Raw genomic sequence first — 17330 nt, 5'->3', positions numbered from 1 at the left:
TGCTGTTCATAGTTACCCTTTGCATGCATGTCTTAGCCTGTTCTTGATCCAGAGGTTCCTCTCCAAACCAGTTTCTTGCAGTGATGATAGAAAAGCTGCACTCTGTGTCTCTGCCTCCCCCACAATATACTGAAAAGTATATTATTTTAAATGAATAAATAAGATAACTCCAGAGAAAGTCTTCAGTCTTGTAGCCTGACTGGTTAAGAATAGACATGATGTAAGAATTTGTATATCATAAATGAAATATGCACTTAGCACAGACTTCAATAAAAACTGAATAACTAGCGCACAGACTCATGTTGTTCTAGGCTCTCCTTTTGCCAAATACATTTCAATATTCAGTTTATGCTTCCAGTGGGAAGAAAATATTCATAGATGACAAGTGCAAGCATGGAGAAGATGGCATTTGGTAAAGCTGAATGGCTGGTGGATTTGCTGAGACCTCACTCTAAGCTTATTGGATCTTTCCACACAGCAGCAACACGAGTTGTCCTCCACTCCCATGGAGCAGACAGTGGTACTCCTGAATTATCCAGTCTGGTTTGATTTGGAAGGCCTGGTTCCAGGTCCGATTTCTATCGAAGGATGACAGACTTTGGATGTAGGATTGATATGTAGGGAGAATTATGAAAAGGAAAGCACTCTTAGGAGAGGTAGGATCTAGAAAAGGTACAGCGTCTTTCTGTACTCTTACAAAACAGCTTAACAAAGGTCCCTAACTTTGCATTATACTTCTGTTAATTCCCCTAGATGAAAGGAGAAGTTCCTCCACTCAATTTTAGGGTCCTGAAAGAAATGTGGCCCCAAAATCTTTTGGTAGTCTCAAAAGTATGCTCCCACTCCTTTTTGGAATAGCCAGGTTGCATCTGTAGCTTGCAGAATCAAACCTTGACAGATTTAGTTAAAAAAAGGCTTCCTTTTATAGAGCAAAATGTTACATGGAGGTGAAAGGCTTACAAGCAGTTGCTACCTCTTGCTGTTTAATGAGCCGGTTCTACAACTGGACATTACAAGACGGCCCCAGGTATTGCAAGATGGCAGTTTCTGCCAATGGTACTTGTCTCCAGGTGGCTTCTCAAAGAGGCTTTGGCCACTAAAGTTCAAAATACTATGAACAATGAGACAGTTGGGAAATCTGTGTGGTGCTATTATTTGTCTATTGTGAAGTACCAAAAGCACAAAATCCAACGGTTCTGGGAGATTTGGCAGTCTGGCCGCCATTGTGTGGATCCTTTTCTCCTAGTTTGCAGAATTACTGCTCTTTTACAGCTCTCCTTGCAATTTCAGTCATCCAGCCGCAGTCCAGATGTGCACTTTTAAGTGTAACTGGTACTGAAGTTGCACATACCTAATTTGATTGGTATGTTTGCTCAAGGGATTGTTGCACCTGTGTACGCTGGAAAGAATTTCTGTAAAATACCTGTAGAGAGTCCACAGGCATATTTGCGGATGTGTTCATTAAGTTGTGGTGAAAAACAGCTGGGCTGAGTGTGCAAATATCCTACTTTGTTTTTTTGTTGTTTTTTGTTTGTTTTAAGTTGTTGAATAACATCCTCAAGTAACTTTTTTGTGGGTATGCTGATGGGGTGTGAAAGAGGTGAGGCAGGGGAGAAAGGAATTTTAATTTGTTTCCATTCAAACTAGTAAAAGAAACAAGAGAGTTGGGCTTTTATTTTACTTTTTTTTTTTATACGCGCGCACACCCTCCTCCCAACTATATATTGGTTAGGCATATTATAGTGTGTGTTTGTATGTAGCTATCTAGAGCTGTATCGATAGATCTATCTTGGAGAGAGATCTATATAGTGATGTAGATCTATAGATAGATTATTTTTAAAGGTTAGATAGATACCTTTATTTTTAAAGGTGTTATATAATTTTGCTGTAGTTCCTTGTATCGGACTGTTTTGTACATTTTGATCTCTGCTTTTGTTGATCAAGCGTTCTGAATTCTCTCATGCTGGAGGTGTGGGATGGAGAAGATGTCAGTGGTAGGATGGCCTCAAGCTCTTGCTTTTTGCCATGATGGCTTTTTCCAGGCTTGAAAAAGTAGGATGAAGTCGATCTGAATAAATGGCCTGGCAGCATCTCTTCCCTTGCCGAAACATCTTGCTTTCTCTGTTCTTCACTTGCACTTCTGTCTGAGTGGTGAAAATTTCTATTTAACTTGTTGCTGGTATGTGGTCAGCTGTCCTAACCACCAGCGAAATCTCTGCCTTCAAAACCAGTGAAATCGAAGGCACTTACTAGAGCTACCAAAAAACAGGGGTCCCCGTGGTGATTTTAACAGGTATAGCTGTAATGAATCTGCAGAGGAATACTGTCTGCATCGATTAAATTTCAAGACGTCTCTACACCCAATAACTGCTTGTTACACACCACGGTCAAAAGAAGTATCCATATAATTCTCTAGAAGAATAAAACGGGGTAGTGCCGCTTTTTACCGTAACCAAGCTGAAACACCATTTAACATTTTCAAAGGCTTTCATAAACCAGTCTGTAATTCCAGGTATTGGTACTTAGCATCACATTTTTGTGGTTTAGGGTTGCAAGAGCTGTAAGCCAGATACAAAAAACCCACCCGCTGTCTTTGGCACTGGAGTACCTGCTGGAAAATGCATGAGTGTTTTTATGGATAAGTGACTTGGGTTTAGTGAGCTGGCGAGCCGTCGTTCTGTTTTTATTGCCGTGTGGTATAAACTCATTTTCCTAGTGTATTAGTCTGGCATTCGGTGCAAGTATTGTTGTGGGAAATGGTGCCATTGGAAACCTAAGTGTGTCATTACTAATCCATGGTAATGTAAACTAGTTGACCTGTCCTCTTTTTTTTGAGATGTTGCTGGGAAGTGGGAAGGGATGGTGGGTTTCCGCCCCTCTCAAGTCCCTCTTGAATTTATAACTTCATCCTGGCAAAGCCCGAGTTCTGTTTCATGGTTACATCTTGAGTTCTTTAAACAAGTTTTTCATCCTGTGTCTCCACCCGCCTAAACTTCAAACACTTCATAAAGCTTTGGATTGCTCTTAGCTTAAATATTTTCTTTTATATTCACACATATAAAGTAGGTCAGTTTGGTATGTGACTGCCTTTTTGTGCGCGTGTTAAAAGGCTTTTTCCAGGCGGTCTGTGGTTGAAGAGTCATGGGTGTAAATCCTGTGCATCTGACTGTGACATTCAAACTGGAAGCGACTTCCCGTGAAAAATGACATGTTACTCTGAATTCTTTGGGGAGGGAATTATTGATGATATTGGACCTGCTGCTTCCTAAGTAACTCCAGGGATCAAACTCTTATGTGTAGTAAATGTTTCCAGAAACCCATGTCTCAGAGCAGCCGCTCCAAAAGTCATTACTGAGCATTGGTTGCCCTCTGAATCCTCCACAATGCTGGGATGTGCGTCACTAGCCTAGGCCTTTTGATCTCCAGTACAGGGAAGTGGTTGGCCAATGCAACCAATAGGCTATTTTTTTTTAATTTTTGGTTTTATTGTCATATTGCTAATTTGCACTGCTCTAAAGCCAGCTGCAGTCTGGTGAGATTCCACCCCTTCAACAGAGCAAGGCCGAGTTCCCTGCTGTTAATGGTTTGTTTGTGTTTTGGGGTTTTTTAAAGATGTTTCTCCTTTGGGAGGTTTGAGGGAGGCACCAAATTTGCATAAGGATGTAGGAATGTCAAGACTGAATTGGACCCGATGTCCAACTAATCAGGAAACTAGCCAACAAAAGCCAGTAATAGATGCTTTGGGGAAGATGCAAGAAATTCAGCACGTCTCAAAGGCGACTGCATTCAGTTGTGTGCATTGTTATTAGGTCTCAACCTGGCTAAGCTGGCTCTGACCATGGAACTTTATTGAAATAGCATGTTAGTATTTAAAACAATATTAATACTATATTTGATTCATTAAATATACAAAGGCTAGTTAAAGTGTTTCCATGTGTGTTCTGTTAGTTCTGGCAGGAGGTTCTTCAGATGGTTTTATGTGGTTTCAGACAACATTTTAGCACATTCTTAAAATACCCACAAAAGCCTTTATGTAAAATCTCATAAATGTGAACCGCATAAAAAAAAAAATATTTTTTTCCTGTTTCATGTCATTGGGATCAAAGTATAGTAGGTAATAATAAATTTCCAAGAAACTTGTTGTAGCTTCTCTCTTAATTAATGTTTCATGCTCATAAAATGTTTAATGGGGAAACTGTCTGTATGCCCCACTGTATTCTCATGGACTGCCTGCTCTGTTTGAGTGATTTTTTTTGTACCACACTTATTATGAAGGTAGAGGGTTGTGCTTATTCCCTAACCTTTGAGCCCTGCTGCTCTCTTCTACAAACAAGTGTCAGTCAGGTTGGAACTTGTGCCTTCTGATCAGTACAAAAGTGAGCCTGCTCTTGAACACGGTGGAAGGTTTCTGTAACCCAGCACTGTTGGCTTATGCCTGCCAAGGCTTTTCATTTCTAGCAGGGGTAATATCAGGGTAATATCACCAGATAATGAAATGCCGTGGACAGAGCTATGCCTGTTTGCTACTAAATGCCAAGTCTGTGCTCGCTGGTGAATAGTGATGGGCGCCTGTTAGAAAAGAGACGTTGCTGTTGTGCAGTTACGACCAAGCTACCGCCGACTCCCTGGTTTCAGCATTCTTCGGCATAGTGGTGCATAAGTGTAGATTTTGGCAGGGTTCATTGCTGCCTGTTCAGAATAAAAGCAGCTGTGGGCTGCACGGTGCAGATAGGTTTGCTTGGATCTCATGGCGTTTCTTTCCAATAAGTTCTCTTTCCATACTCGTGTGTGGCACTTGAGGTCCCATTAGATCCTCCCTTTTCTAAGAGTGCTTTCCCTTTTAGAATTCTCCCTACGTTTTAATCCTGTATCCAAAATCCGCCTTGCGTAGCACCTTGAGTGCAGTTGACAAATACCCGTTTTCACACATTATTCATAGATCGGTGTTTTCCTTTTCTGCTGAGGAAGAGCAGTACGAAACCATTTGTTAATGAGTGCTCTGCTCAAAAGGTGTTATATTGAGGATGAAAAACTGTAAGCTGCAAGAGGCCTTGTCTTTCAGCATTTTTGGCCGCTGCGCCTGCAACAAAAAAAGTAGCCTTAAAATCCAACTGTTTTTGATTATGAACAATCAGGAGTTTGGAATGATTGTGCGCACCACTACTCATGACTAAGAGATGGCGAACGGAGATGTTTGTCAGCAGTGAAGCTGAGAGAGACCGACATGTCTGTACAAAATTTAGAGGAACTGTGATAAATTCTGTGTTATCCCAGAAAATTGAGGCTTTGTGTTTTTTGTGAGGTTGGGGGAGAATAGTCTTACTTTTTAGGTCATCTGCTCCAAGAGAGAGAGAGATTCATTACAGCTCCTTGCTTGGCTGGAGGGTAGGGTAGAGGGGAAATCTGAGTTACCTTGTTGCAATGCTTATTGCTGGTAGCTTCAGTCAACTAATAGTTTAAAAAGTTCATCTTACACTTCCCATCCTCCAAACTTACAGGTGAGAGTCAATGATTCATCTACCATGTGCATGACTGACCCAATACAGAAGATGTAAAGCAAGCAGACCGGGGTGGGGGGGTCTACAGAAATACTAGTTTTGATAGTTTGGCAAAAACTTTGTTTTGACCATCAAAGAGAAGAGTGTCAGCGTTTTTAATTTGCTCCTTGTCGCATACCACCTTGCAAGCACATTCCCAGTAGACTGACCCATTTAGATCTAGTCAGTAGTCCTTTATTTCCAAAAAACATTGGTTTCAATTAAACTCTGATTGGAATAAATCAAACAGTCAGCTTTCTTTACACTGCAGCATAAAGCCACTTACTTGCTCCCTTTTGTCTTAATTAGCAAACTTCTTGCTATAAAGAACATCCAGACTCCCAGTACTGAGGCAAGGAAAAACGAAGCTATAAAGTTCAGCTTTACTTTCAGCTTAGTTTTGTAATTTGTTCTTTTAACAGCTGTTCTAGTTAATTGGAATCAGAAGAATTGTTTTGCTCAGGTACTGTAGTAATCTGTAACTAACTGTTTATTACCAACTAATGTAAAGTTTTCATTCTCCTTGAGAGAAATGTATGATCACATTTTATTAGAACAAATAAGTATTGTCAAATTATTTGAATTGCTAAGCCCCTGGGTATCTTGGATGCCCTCAAGCAGTCTTTTTTAAATTTGCTGTATGTGTGTGTGTCCATCCTGAGTCTCTCTGGCTTCGATCTTCCTCAATTTTTAACATTCTTCCTGCAGGTATTTTGAAGGTGGAGTCTCCTCTGTCTACCTCTGGGATCTGGATCATGGCTTTGCTGGTGTGATCCTCATTAAGAAAGCTGGAGACGGATCAAAGAAGATTAAGGGATGCTGGGATTCCATCCATGTGGTGGAAGTTCAGGTAATGCCTCGAGGGCAGCTGATACTCTTAAATGAAAACAAAACCCAGTTAATTCCAGACAGTTAACAAGCACAGGTGCTCAGCTGAACAATGCAATATTGTATGGGGCCTGTAAACCTCTTTCTCTTGTTAATTTTTGAAAATCCCCTGAAGCAATCTGGAGACAGATAAGTCAGGGCTATAATCAGAAGGATTCCAGAAGGCTTGAGAATATGTTCATTTATGTGCATCTGACCGCATGTGTGTGTATGGTGGTTTTTTTTTTTACAAGTTTGCTGATAAATATCACTAATTCAGTAGTAAAAATGGAACACACGGGGGGAGGAGGGGATTAAACTGCTCTAACCAGATTTGTTTTTAGGAAAATGGTGTGTGTGTGTGTATAACATCTTTAAAATGTTTGCTTTTGTGCCACTTTGGTTATACATTTCCATCTTGCTTTTGCTGGCAGGCCCTCCCTGGCTGGCTACCTATAGCTTTTTAGTTTTAACTTCTCTCTGCACCTTCTCTCCCCCCACCTCAGGAGAAGTCCAGTGGTCGTACTGCTCATTACAAGTTGACCTCTACAGTGATGCTGTGGCTGCAGACTAACAAAACTGGTTCCGGTACCATGAACCTTGGAGGGAGCCTTACTAGACAGGTACTACAGTACGCTAGCACTAGTCTATCTGGCGCACAAGAAGCCTTTCTATTTTTGCTCTTGCAGTAGCACCTAAAAGGTTTGGTTTGGGTTAAAATCTCTCATGTGCACCATGTTGTATAAACACTTACATTTTTTCAGGTGGATTCGCAGTCCAGTAGAAAAAGGAATGCTGTAATGAGTGCCAGGTAGTTATCGAGCACTTTGGCTGATGGCAGACGTTTTCTCAATAAAGCCTCCGAAAGAAAAAGCTTAATTCAGTAGGAATTTAGATTTCCATGCAAGTCTTGTAATGCTGCGTTTGGGTGGTGGTACCTGAACTCCTATGACCCTCTCCTCTCTGATGTCCAGTCAAGTGTGTCTACATTCAATCTAATCTATTTGCAGTGCTTTTTGCAGACTTGCTCACTTCACTGCTGTCTGCCCTACAAAATCAGGTTGTGGCATAGGAAAAATTAGGGTTGGAAGAGACCTCAGGAGGTCACATCTAGTCCAGCCCCCTGCTCAAACCAGGACCCGTCCCCAACTAGTTCATCCCAGCCAGGGCTTTGTCTAGCCAGGTCTTGAAAACCTCCAAAGATGGAGACTCCATTACCTCTCTGGATAACCTGTTCCAATGCTTTACTACCCTCCTAGTGAGAGAGCATTTCCTAATATCTAACCTAAACTTCCCATGCTGCAATTTGAGACCATTGCTCCTTGTTCTGTGAAAAAGATGTTGTCTTCCATGCTTCTCCATCCCAAGCCACGCAGCCATATGAGAGCGATCCTGTCTCTTGTGTTTGTGACTGGATTCTTGTCTTGACTGCTTTCTGACAACATGTAATTTTGTACTTGGTCCTATCTTCACGCTCCAAATAGACATCTAATTTTTTGTTGCTACCGCATTAGACTTCTCTTAAGGGTGGTTCTTCACAGCAGCTTGTTTAACCTTTGCAGAGAAAGTCCGAGCAATTACTCTGTTGCTAGGTAGGATACCGTCATACAGTGTTGGTGCCTAAGACTATTCTGACAGGCATTAGTAAGAATAGATGAGGATTGAGATATTGACAGCAACCAGTGTAGCTTCACTGTGAGCACGTCCAAGATGGACATTGTCTGTAATAAAATGAACAACGAAGACTCTAAAATGAATGATACAGTTCATATTTCTGTAAGTGTTTGTGCCAGGCAAGGGAATAAAGGGGCATGTGTCCGCAGAGCAGAATGGAACCCCTGCATTACCACTACAGCAATGACAATTTGCCATAGACCTGGAGTTTTTTTTTTCTTCTGCTTGGGTTGATCTACACAAACTGGTCAGAAAGCAAAAATATGATTTGAAAATGGTTGTTGGGTCTTGCATGCTATTTTTTAAGTGTTTTACAGCAATTGGGCCTGGGTTACGGTGACCCAGACAAATATTTAATCGCGAGTTGTCCTAGTACTTTAAATCATAGCTGTGAAATGGAGGCCAAGGTTTTGACTCTGGTCGTGGCCTTGCAGTGCATGACAGCCGTGCCAAGGAAAACAATAGCCTGGTGAGAATGGTTGTCCTCTGTACACCTTGGCCAGCACTGTGAAGCCTTGTTTAGTTTGACTTTCACTCTCTGGGTTTTAACGAGGAAATTCATGCTTCTGTCATCATTTTAACAGCAGATCATTTAATTCATGTGCAATGCATTAAAGCAGGGGCCTGCTTCCAATGTAAGTAACCATAAAAAAAAAAAAAAAAAGCCCTAGGGTAATGATGCACAACCTCTGCACAAACAATGGAAACTTGAAGTAGAGAATTTAGCTTCAGGCCTGAGACTTTCAGCTTTAGTACTTTAGTAGTCTTCCTGGTGGTTTTGTCAGAATCCAGTGCAAATGTTTAATTGGTCTTCAGGCTCGCTTGAACTGATACGCCGCGTGTGCAGGGTTGATGTACAGAAAAATGCATATGTTTGCTTTTTGAGCTGTTTCTTTTGTAGATCATTTTTTTTGTTTCAGAGACTTAGCCTTTATTTTGCTTAAAGGCGGCTGGGATAGAGTCCTGACTATAAAATAAGTCTTCATCCTTCACACCATACGCCACAGATTTGCCTTGTGAGCTGGAGTACCGTGCTCTTTTCTGGGCACAGCTTTATAAGAAGGATATAAAGAAACTGGAGGGGATCCAGAGATGAGCAATGATGAAGATTTTAAAAGGGCTAGAAAGGGAAAGCTTGAATGAATTTAAGAATATTTTAATGTAGAGAAAAGGCAGTTTAAGGAGGTGACCCTTGAGGGTTCATTCCAGCTCTGATGTAGAATAGCATTTTCTTTGATAGGTTTGTTGCACAGTCTGCCATAAAAGTCACCATTAAAAGAGTGCTTTAGTCCTCCTTGAATTGGGTTTTACCATTTGGCATCTTTAAGATGCATGAATGTATTTTAGAGTCGTTGCTCAGTTTTGAAAACCGTTTTTATGTGGATAAACTCAGCTCTTTTGGACATCCTTCCATTTAAGATACTGCAGTGTTGATGACCACCTTCCATCTGGAAAGAGGAATGGCAGATATGTCCTTGTTTCACTGGCACCTTTTGAATTGTTCACAAGCTTCACAATATCCCGGTTTGTTGCATGGCGAGGAGGTTTCAGAGCCTCGGAAGGGAGTTGTGTGGAGAGCCATTGTTTTGAAACAAGTTCAGCTTTTCCCTGCTGCAAATAGGGTACCCTTCAGTGATAACTGAAATAATTAGCGTGACTAGAAACAGGAGCAGAAGAACCTCTCATGTAATGCCTCCTGATTTACCAGCTCTGGCTGCTACAAATTCTAGACAAGTCTCCACCTTAAGTACTGTGCTATGCAGAGCATGCGCAACTCAGAATGGAAACGCTTGCTTTTTAATTCCCATTTCTGTTGCCTGCTCCATGGCTGAGGTGGTCAGCCCAGCACTGCTGTTACTGTTGGGTATCTAGATATTGGGAATTTGGCTGCCTTTGAAACCCTTCTGTGCTCCCTGCATCTTCCACTGTCACTTCCATTTAGCCGAGCACAGGTCTCAGAATAGCTGTCCTAGCCTTCTCCAGATTTCTGTTCCAGATGAAGCCAGCCAAAAAGAAGCAAAGACTCTATGGCATCTCTTTGGAATAGTACCTTAAAGCATTTCTGCTATGGAATCAGACTGCAGATCTGGAAATTGGGCTCTCTCTTTAAATAATGTGTATACATTATTTAGAGAGAAACTTATTCTGAGAAATAACTGTTTACTTCTCAAATGCTTATTTTAGAGGCGTCTTTCCTTATGTCACTGCTTGTTTGAGCATCCTAACCATGGGATCTAGGACAGTTTGGATGGTGTGTTCTGGTTAGATTATTTTGGAGGTAAAATATTTAACTGTGTGAACTTAATGGCATTGTTAATTCACTCTCTCTGCTTGCATGAAAACCCTACCTGTTTCTATCCATTGAACTCCAAACAAGAGTCCTTGATGGCTTTAAAGGTTTCAGTACTTAAATACACAATGCAGGTCTGCATCTCTCAGTATCACAATAGCAATTTGCACTTGTAAATTGTCTAGTTTTCTTAGATGTGAGGCTATCTAAATGAAAAAAAAATCTCCCCTGTTTCTGTTTAAAATACATGAGTTACGCTATAAAGCCATCCAAAAAAAGAAAAACAAAGAAGAGCAAACCAAAACACCTTGATTCCTTGAAATGAATAGCAGTAACTGTCTTAATAGGGACTTTATTCTGGAATTGGTGGTTGGGGTTCTCAGCTTGAGTGTGACAGGGTTTTTCTCTCCACTTGAGCTGGAGAAAAATATCAAAAACTAAAATTTTTCACATGTTGAATTAACCGCTTCAAGACCAACTCTGTTCCCATGATCCACTGATTATATTTTAACTTGGCTCAGAGAGAATTAAACCAATGTGATCTGTTTTACATTGGACACAAATCTGTGCAGAAGCAGGTTTTTTAGGTATAAGATTAACTTTCTATTGAATTTGCATAGCAGTAGTAGTATTTTAATCCTTAACCGTGTATTCATGCATCTGTTTACACACTAGAAGCAGTCACCTGATTTATTGCAACATTACAGAGCTAGGTTTCCGCTGGACTGAAAGGAGAAAAGATTGATTTGTCACCATAGTCTTTCCCCCAGAGTGCATGAAATGTTAGCAGGGATGCTTTATTTTCGTCAATGGATAAATAGGGATGCTGTCCCAGGCACTTTGTGTTCAACAGACAAACTTGGGCGCTGTTCAAGAGAGATCTGAGTGGAAGCAGTGCAGGCCAGGATGGAGGAAGTAACTCCTAGCTTCGCATCCAACACTGGCAGGCTTTTGTAAATACGAGGGCTGAGGTTGGAACTTGGAGAGGGACAGAGTGAATCAGGGGATTGTATACAGGCTGCCTTGACTGAGGATGGCAGATTGAGGGATTAAACAGCTGAAAGCAAATCGTGCCACCTCCACCTTAAAGTTTAAGGGGGCAGCTCTTATACCTGTCTAATACACACAGGTAAATCTCATCCAAGCCTGGATCTTTGTGCTGCATCTGTCTGACATAGTTGGAAACGCCCAGTTGCTTTTGGTGGTCTTCTGTTTTTTGAGGGGCAAAGACGCACAACTTCAGTAGGCTGCGCTTGATTTAAATATGAGCAGCTGCACAGCCCTGCTTCATTTTATGCAAAGTAGGTGGGACCTTCAGGCTCCAAGCAAATGGTGAAAAGGGCACTTGGTTGGACAGGACTTTGCTCCCAGTTCAGAGGCAAGGCTCAACAGGTGTCTTTCTGAGACTCTGACACACAAAGAACCGGTGTGTTTTTTCCTAAATGAGGTTGAACATTGCAAGGAAGTGCCAGTTTGCTGAGAAAAAAGTTGGCTCCAGAGCTATGGTTTATTTACATCGGGAAGTGTGGGAAGGGGAGGATATAAATCTGTAGGGGAAATGTAGCCTGGGGTTTCAGATTAAAGCACCACAGATGTGTGCTAACTTTTTTTTTTTAGAGTTGAAATCCTCGCTAGTAAAGGTGGAATGTCTGCAATGCTGGATGAAGGCTGGTCTTTTGCAAGCTGAGCTTTCCCTGTGTTCAGGAAAGAAGTGCCCTGTGATATATCGTTGTGCAATAAAACACCAACAGAGGCTTTCTGCCATTTATCGTAATAGGAAAATCCTCCCAGGCTTGTACTCTGCAATTAGGCAAGTCATATATTTTCATCAAGTTGAGCTTTCAAGTAAAGACCTATCCCACTGACTTCCAGATGTTGTAGGACTAAGTGAGGAGTAGAACAATGTGCTTCCACCAGACAGGTCTTTTTAGAAACCGTGATGATCACAGTCCTTGTTACTCCCTCCTAGTAAATGCCGCCATTCCTGGAGGTGCTCACTCTTGGCCTTGCTTTACTAAATCAGTTGTTTTTGGTGCATGAAACGGTTAAGATTCACTTAACCGTGATCGCACAGGGCGTTCTTTCTGCTTCAGATGAATGTGTTTGACTTCTGTTGTCCATTCATGTAGTACTGTTAGAAGGGAAAGGGTGCAGAAGCACAGAAGAGCATACGTAGGCTAACAGGGAGCCAGTAGGAAATTGAAGGTTTAGAATATATAATTTGGAGGAAAGAGAAAGTGAATACCTAAGATACAGGTAGTTAAATTTTTGGTAGGTTTACAGGCGTTGATCAGAAAAGTTTTACAGTAGAGTTCTGTAAAACTAGTAGCATCGGTGTATAAATTAGCATCCTCACATTTTGCTTTGAGGCATCTGGCTTAAATTTAAAATTAAACTTGGTGAAAATTGCCAAGTTTCACCTTTTATGTGGTATCCAGACACTTCCACACCTCTCTTTCCACGTGAGCACTTGACTCTGTCCATCAGCTGAGACTCGCAAACCTTTGAGTTAAACCAGTCAGGTTGGGTTTTACTGGGGACATTTTGTATTTCTCCATCTCCAAAGCAGCCATGTACGTTGTCATCAACTCAGCAGTAATGCCGATTAATGTTTTTCCTTATCTTTTTTGGGTTTTCAGGCAGTTTCACGATGAACTGAAGCATTTATCCGGCTTAGTTCTTTCATAGCCACTTTTTCTGCAAGTAACACTTGCAGCAAGCCCAGACAGCGCTCCTCCAGCAGCAAACAGCTGGTGTGTTCTGTGTACAAGACATCCCAACTCTCCATTCGGCTATCCAGAGCTTAGTATACCCAGAAGAGTTAACTTCCTTCGGAGCCAGACTTGTAGCAGATGGCTGGAGAAATGAGGCAAGGAAGCCAGCCAGTGTATCTCTCGGATGGGAGAGGAGTGACTGGGACGTGTAGATTGGACTTGGCTTTCTGGAGTGTTAGCTTTTTTGGCCGAGCTCATCAGCAGATGGGGAGTGACAGTGGGAAGATGAGCTGCTTGTTAACATCGGTTTACAGAACGGAATTTCCCCTCAAAGCATATCACCCCCTTTTTAGAACAGCTGTAGGCTTTTATTCTTTTTTTTTCTTCAAACCTGACAGCGATAGCTCATTGAAGGCACCTTTTTTAAGGGGGGGGGGGGGGGGAATCCGGCTGTTTGTGTAACATGGCTGTGTACTGACTCAGAACGCCATTAAAGCAGCCTCTCGTAACATCTGGGCTTCTACAGCGTAGAAAAATGTTTTCCTTCTGGCAGCAGATTTTACGGAGACGTAATAATACACGGTTTACAAAAATAATTCTATTTTCAGATTCTGCCGCTTGCCAGCAAGCAAGGCCTGTCCAGGTGCAGAGCAGACTCGGTGGGGAGCCTGTGGGAAGTAAACCGGCCAGTGCCAGCTCCCACCGTGCCCCAGATTTGTTCGATTTGCTGATAGTCCCCAACCTCACCATAATGCATGTGTGTTTGTCTAGCTCAGATTTACATTCACCCTCCGCTGAAACCGGACCCTTTCTCTCGGCAGCGCGTCTCCATTGTATGTAAACAATCCGACTCTCTAATCTACGGGAAGAATGAAATGTGCTTGTTCCCCTTCCTCCTGCCTGTAAGGTTATTTTTTTTGCCTTCAGGGCTCCAGCTAAATGACATGCTCCCTCAGGCTTGTTAGTCTCATAGCTTATTAGAAGGAACCTGTAGCTGCTCTCAGTTTTCAGACTTTGACCCTGAGGGAAGGATGCGAACAGATGGATAAGGGAATTCAGTGGGATTACTGAAAGTCTTTGAAGAGTGCTCTTCCCACCACATTTTTCCCCCCGTTATGCTGTTTCAGCACATCTGTATCACTTGCCTGTCTTGGGATTGATGCTCATTGTTTTGCAGTTTGTCTATATTTAGTAAGAAGAACTTTCAGCTCCTAAATTAGGCAGAGGAGCCAGTCTTTTCACTAGCACTGCAAGGTTACAGATCACATAGGGCTGGCTGTGTTCTGCAGCTGAATTGTGCTTTACGTTAGACATAGCCGAATGTGTTGAAGGGAGCGTGGCATTGCACTACGTGGCCTCCCACTCGTTCTTGGTAGGGAGTGGTGGTTTGAGTCTCGGTCAGTTTGCTTGGTCACCTGTTCAAGCTTTACTCAGCACTGAACAAGGCAATGTGGGAATTTGGCTCATTAAAGCAATAATGTTAAGATCAGGGCTGGATTTTGTCTTTGGCTGCAGGAGCATCATGTTAAACATGACGTTAACTGAGAGTGCCCTGCAGAATAACCTTCGATACCAAGCATTTTCTGGTCTCTTATGTTTTCTCAGTGTGTGTTCTGGGACTTTTCTGTTTCCATGCGCCTTCATCCATAGCAGCTGAAAGCTGGTAGTAGGCTTCATTATCACTAATCTGGTTGAGGTCTGGTCTTTCCCTCCCAAAACGCAGCAGCTTAGGGCATCTACTCTTTTCTTCCCACTTCCGATGAAAAATAATCTCCAAGGTGAAGATCACTAGGAAATCCTGAAAATATAGGCTGTCCCCCCATAAGTTGTTACAAATAGCACTGAGATGAAGATGAAAAGAAACAGCTGCTTTCAACAAGGACGCATTCCAGCTGTTGGACTGAGCACCATGCACATGTGCACCTCATCAGCAGCTCTAGTGGCTTCAGATTTGGACTGCTTTTGTGTTCCCCACCAAAGGACACTTGTATGCTGTATTATGGATCTAGTGCAGTCACATAATAGACCATGAATGGCCATCCTGTAATGTCCACCTGTTTTTTGTTTAAGCAGTGGTGGTGGGTGGGTGCTGGTGCCAACAGATCTCATGGGGCAGTAGGGTTACTTTGGGTGAACTAGGACTGCAGTGAGAAATCTTTGAAGGAGGCATGCATCTGGAGGCATCCAGTCTTCAGATTCCTTGCTCCACACGAGAGAGCTTGTGTTGGCTGGTGTTTTGATCTCTCGTGACACTGGCTCCGCGATTCCTCTCTGTGAAACAGTAGCTCTGGGAGTTTCCAACCTGCTAACAAACCATATGCTCGATATATCTGACCGTGCGGATGAAGCTGCGTTTTACTCCACAATTCTACTTTTACTTCATTCTCCCATCCCCAGTGTTAGTGAGGGGAACTGCCAGTGTCCCCTGCTACCTCCATTTCTTCATTACAGCTGCACGTGTTTTTTTTCCAGATGGAGAAAGACGAGACTGTGAGCGATTCCTCTCCACACATAGCCAATATTGGACGCTTGGTAGAGGTATGTACACTGGAGCCATAGCAGGTGTGGTCTCCCAAGAACTTTTTGCCCGTATGTTGCCCGGTATGTCCAAACTTCTTGTTTGTTTCTTTTTGTATTAAACTCTAATCATATTTTGTATCTGGACTAAACTTCCCCAGAACTCTTCTCTGTCTGGGTTAAGGCTCCTTGGCTGCTTTGTAGTAGCTCTTAACTGTGAAAAGCCCTTCCCTGCATGGTTTGTAATGGTGCTTTCCTCACCTTTCTCCCATGCAAACAGTCTCCCAGTCAATACAATAGCAACCTTCCTAGAAATGAAATAGTCATTTCCTGAGAACTACTAAACATTTTCCCACCCACACAGTCACTTTTACAGTCCTCATTTTTTACAGAATTATTTAAGAGCTATGTTGTAGCATACAGAGCTGCCCTTTTAGCAGAAATGTCAGCCTGGAGTAAGTGCTCATTAAATGTGCAAGAGTTGCTGCTTATAGTGCTTGGTGTTATTGCCATTATCAGTCCTGTATCCTCAACTGGATTAGAACTGGAGCAATATTTGGTTGCTGATGCAGAATTTCTTGCTTTGTTCATACAATATCCTTTTCAACAGACTACCCAAAGCAGCATGCATAAAGCACATTTAATTTGGGCCTTTTTGTCAAAGGAAGGGAGACCAGTGTTTCTGACTGGGTTGAACTGGAGCTGGGCGAAGGGATCAATGCTGGTTGGCAGTATCTTTCCGAAACTGGAGACAAGTTGGTATAGCTGCTGTGCTCTACAACAAGTTGGATTATCAAATTGACTTCGTAAGATCTTCATGGGTCTTAAATGGCTAACTCAGAACCTAAGAGTTTATTTTGTGTTGTGGATAAGCATTACAGAGCGGGGATAGAGAATAGTGTCCTATTTGCAGTGGAATACAAAAAAAAAGGTTTATATCTTTGTACAGAAACTGCCCTCTTGTGGCCCTGGACAGGTATTTATGGTCATCAGACACTAAAGGGAGTTGAATTTAGACATTAATGGGAATTGCATAACTGTTAATTAAGAGTTTTGTGGGGAGAGCACATGTCTGATTTAAGAGAATGATTATATATGGGAATATAATTGGCCAAACCTTGTTATGGGAAGTATTTGTATCTCTGCAGTTTAACTGAGCAGCGGCAAGAGCTACGCATGGGAGCGTAAGTAGAAACAACTGCAGTGATTTAACCGTTTAACGTCTCCCTTCCTTCTAGGACATGGAAAACAAAATCAGAAGTACGCTGAATGAGATTTATTTTGGAAAAACAAAGGACATTGTTAATGGACTGAGGTAATGGACTCTCCACAACTAGTTTTTAAAGCCCACGTGGTCCTCGCTCTTCCCATTATTATTCCCTTCACAGTCCAGCAGTGATGTGGCTTTGTTTTTCTAGAGCTTCTCCGTCCCTTTGGAAATTTTCCATGTGTCTAGTCATTTCGCTGGTTTTGAAAACTCTCTAGTGGGCGGTGTTTTTAGGGAACGTTTCTCCCCATACCTTTTTAACTGCAGGAATTTGCAGCAACACCTTAACCTCTAGCTCCTGATTCTCATATATCTTTTTGCAAAGTCAAACCATGACAGGGAATTGGAGAGTCTGTGAATAGAGCTTTGTGCTTTACAAAAAGGGTTCCTAGTCTTCCTTGTGACCCCTCGGCTAAAATGCAGTTTACTAGAGCAGATGAAGAGAATGACCCTGCTGTACACTT

General features: G+C 42.1%; 1 protein-coding gene across 2 annotated transcripts in view; it reads left to right on the top strand.

Annotated features, from left to right (window-relative positions):
* CAPZB (capping actin protein of muscle Z-line subunit beta) overlaps window positions 1–17330 on the top strand; it is an 88620-nt gene that overhangs the window by 66669 nt on the left and 4621 nt on the right. For both annotated transcript variants that reach the window (XM_014601978.3, XM_014601975.3), the window contains exons 5-8: window positions 6246–6387; window positions 6911–7027; window positions 15555–15620; window positions 16838–16914. In XM_014601978.3, the coding sequence (XP_014457464.1) occupies window positions 6246–6387; window positions 6911–7027; window positions 15555–15620; window positions 16838–16914 (402 nt within the window). The remainder of the gene's footprint in view (window positions 1–6245; window positions 6388–6910; window positions 7028–15554; window positions 15621–16837; window positions 16915–17330) is intronic.

Source organism: Alligator mississippiensis, chromosome 13 (assembly GCF_030867095.1).
Source record: "Alligator mississippiensis isolate rAllMis1 chromosome 13, rAllMis1, whole genome shotgun sequence".
In the NCBI taxonomy this organism is placed as follows: Eukaryota; Metazoa; Chordata; order Crocodylia; family Alligatoridae; genus Alligator; species Alligator mississippiensis.
This window is presented reverse-complemented; position numbering and strand designations above follow the sequence as displayed.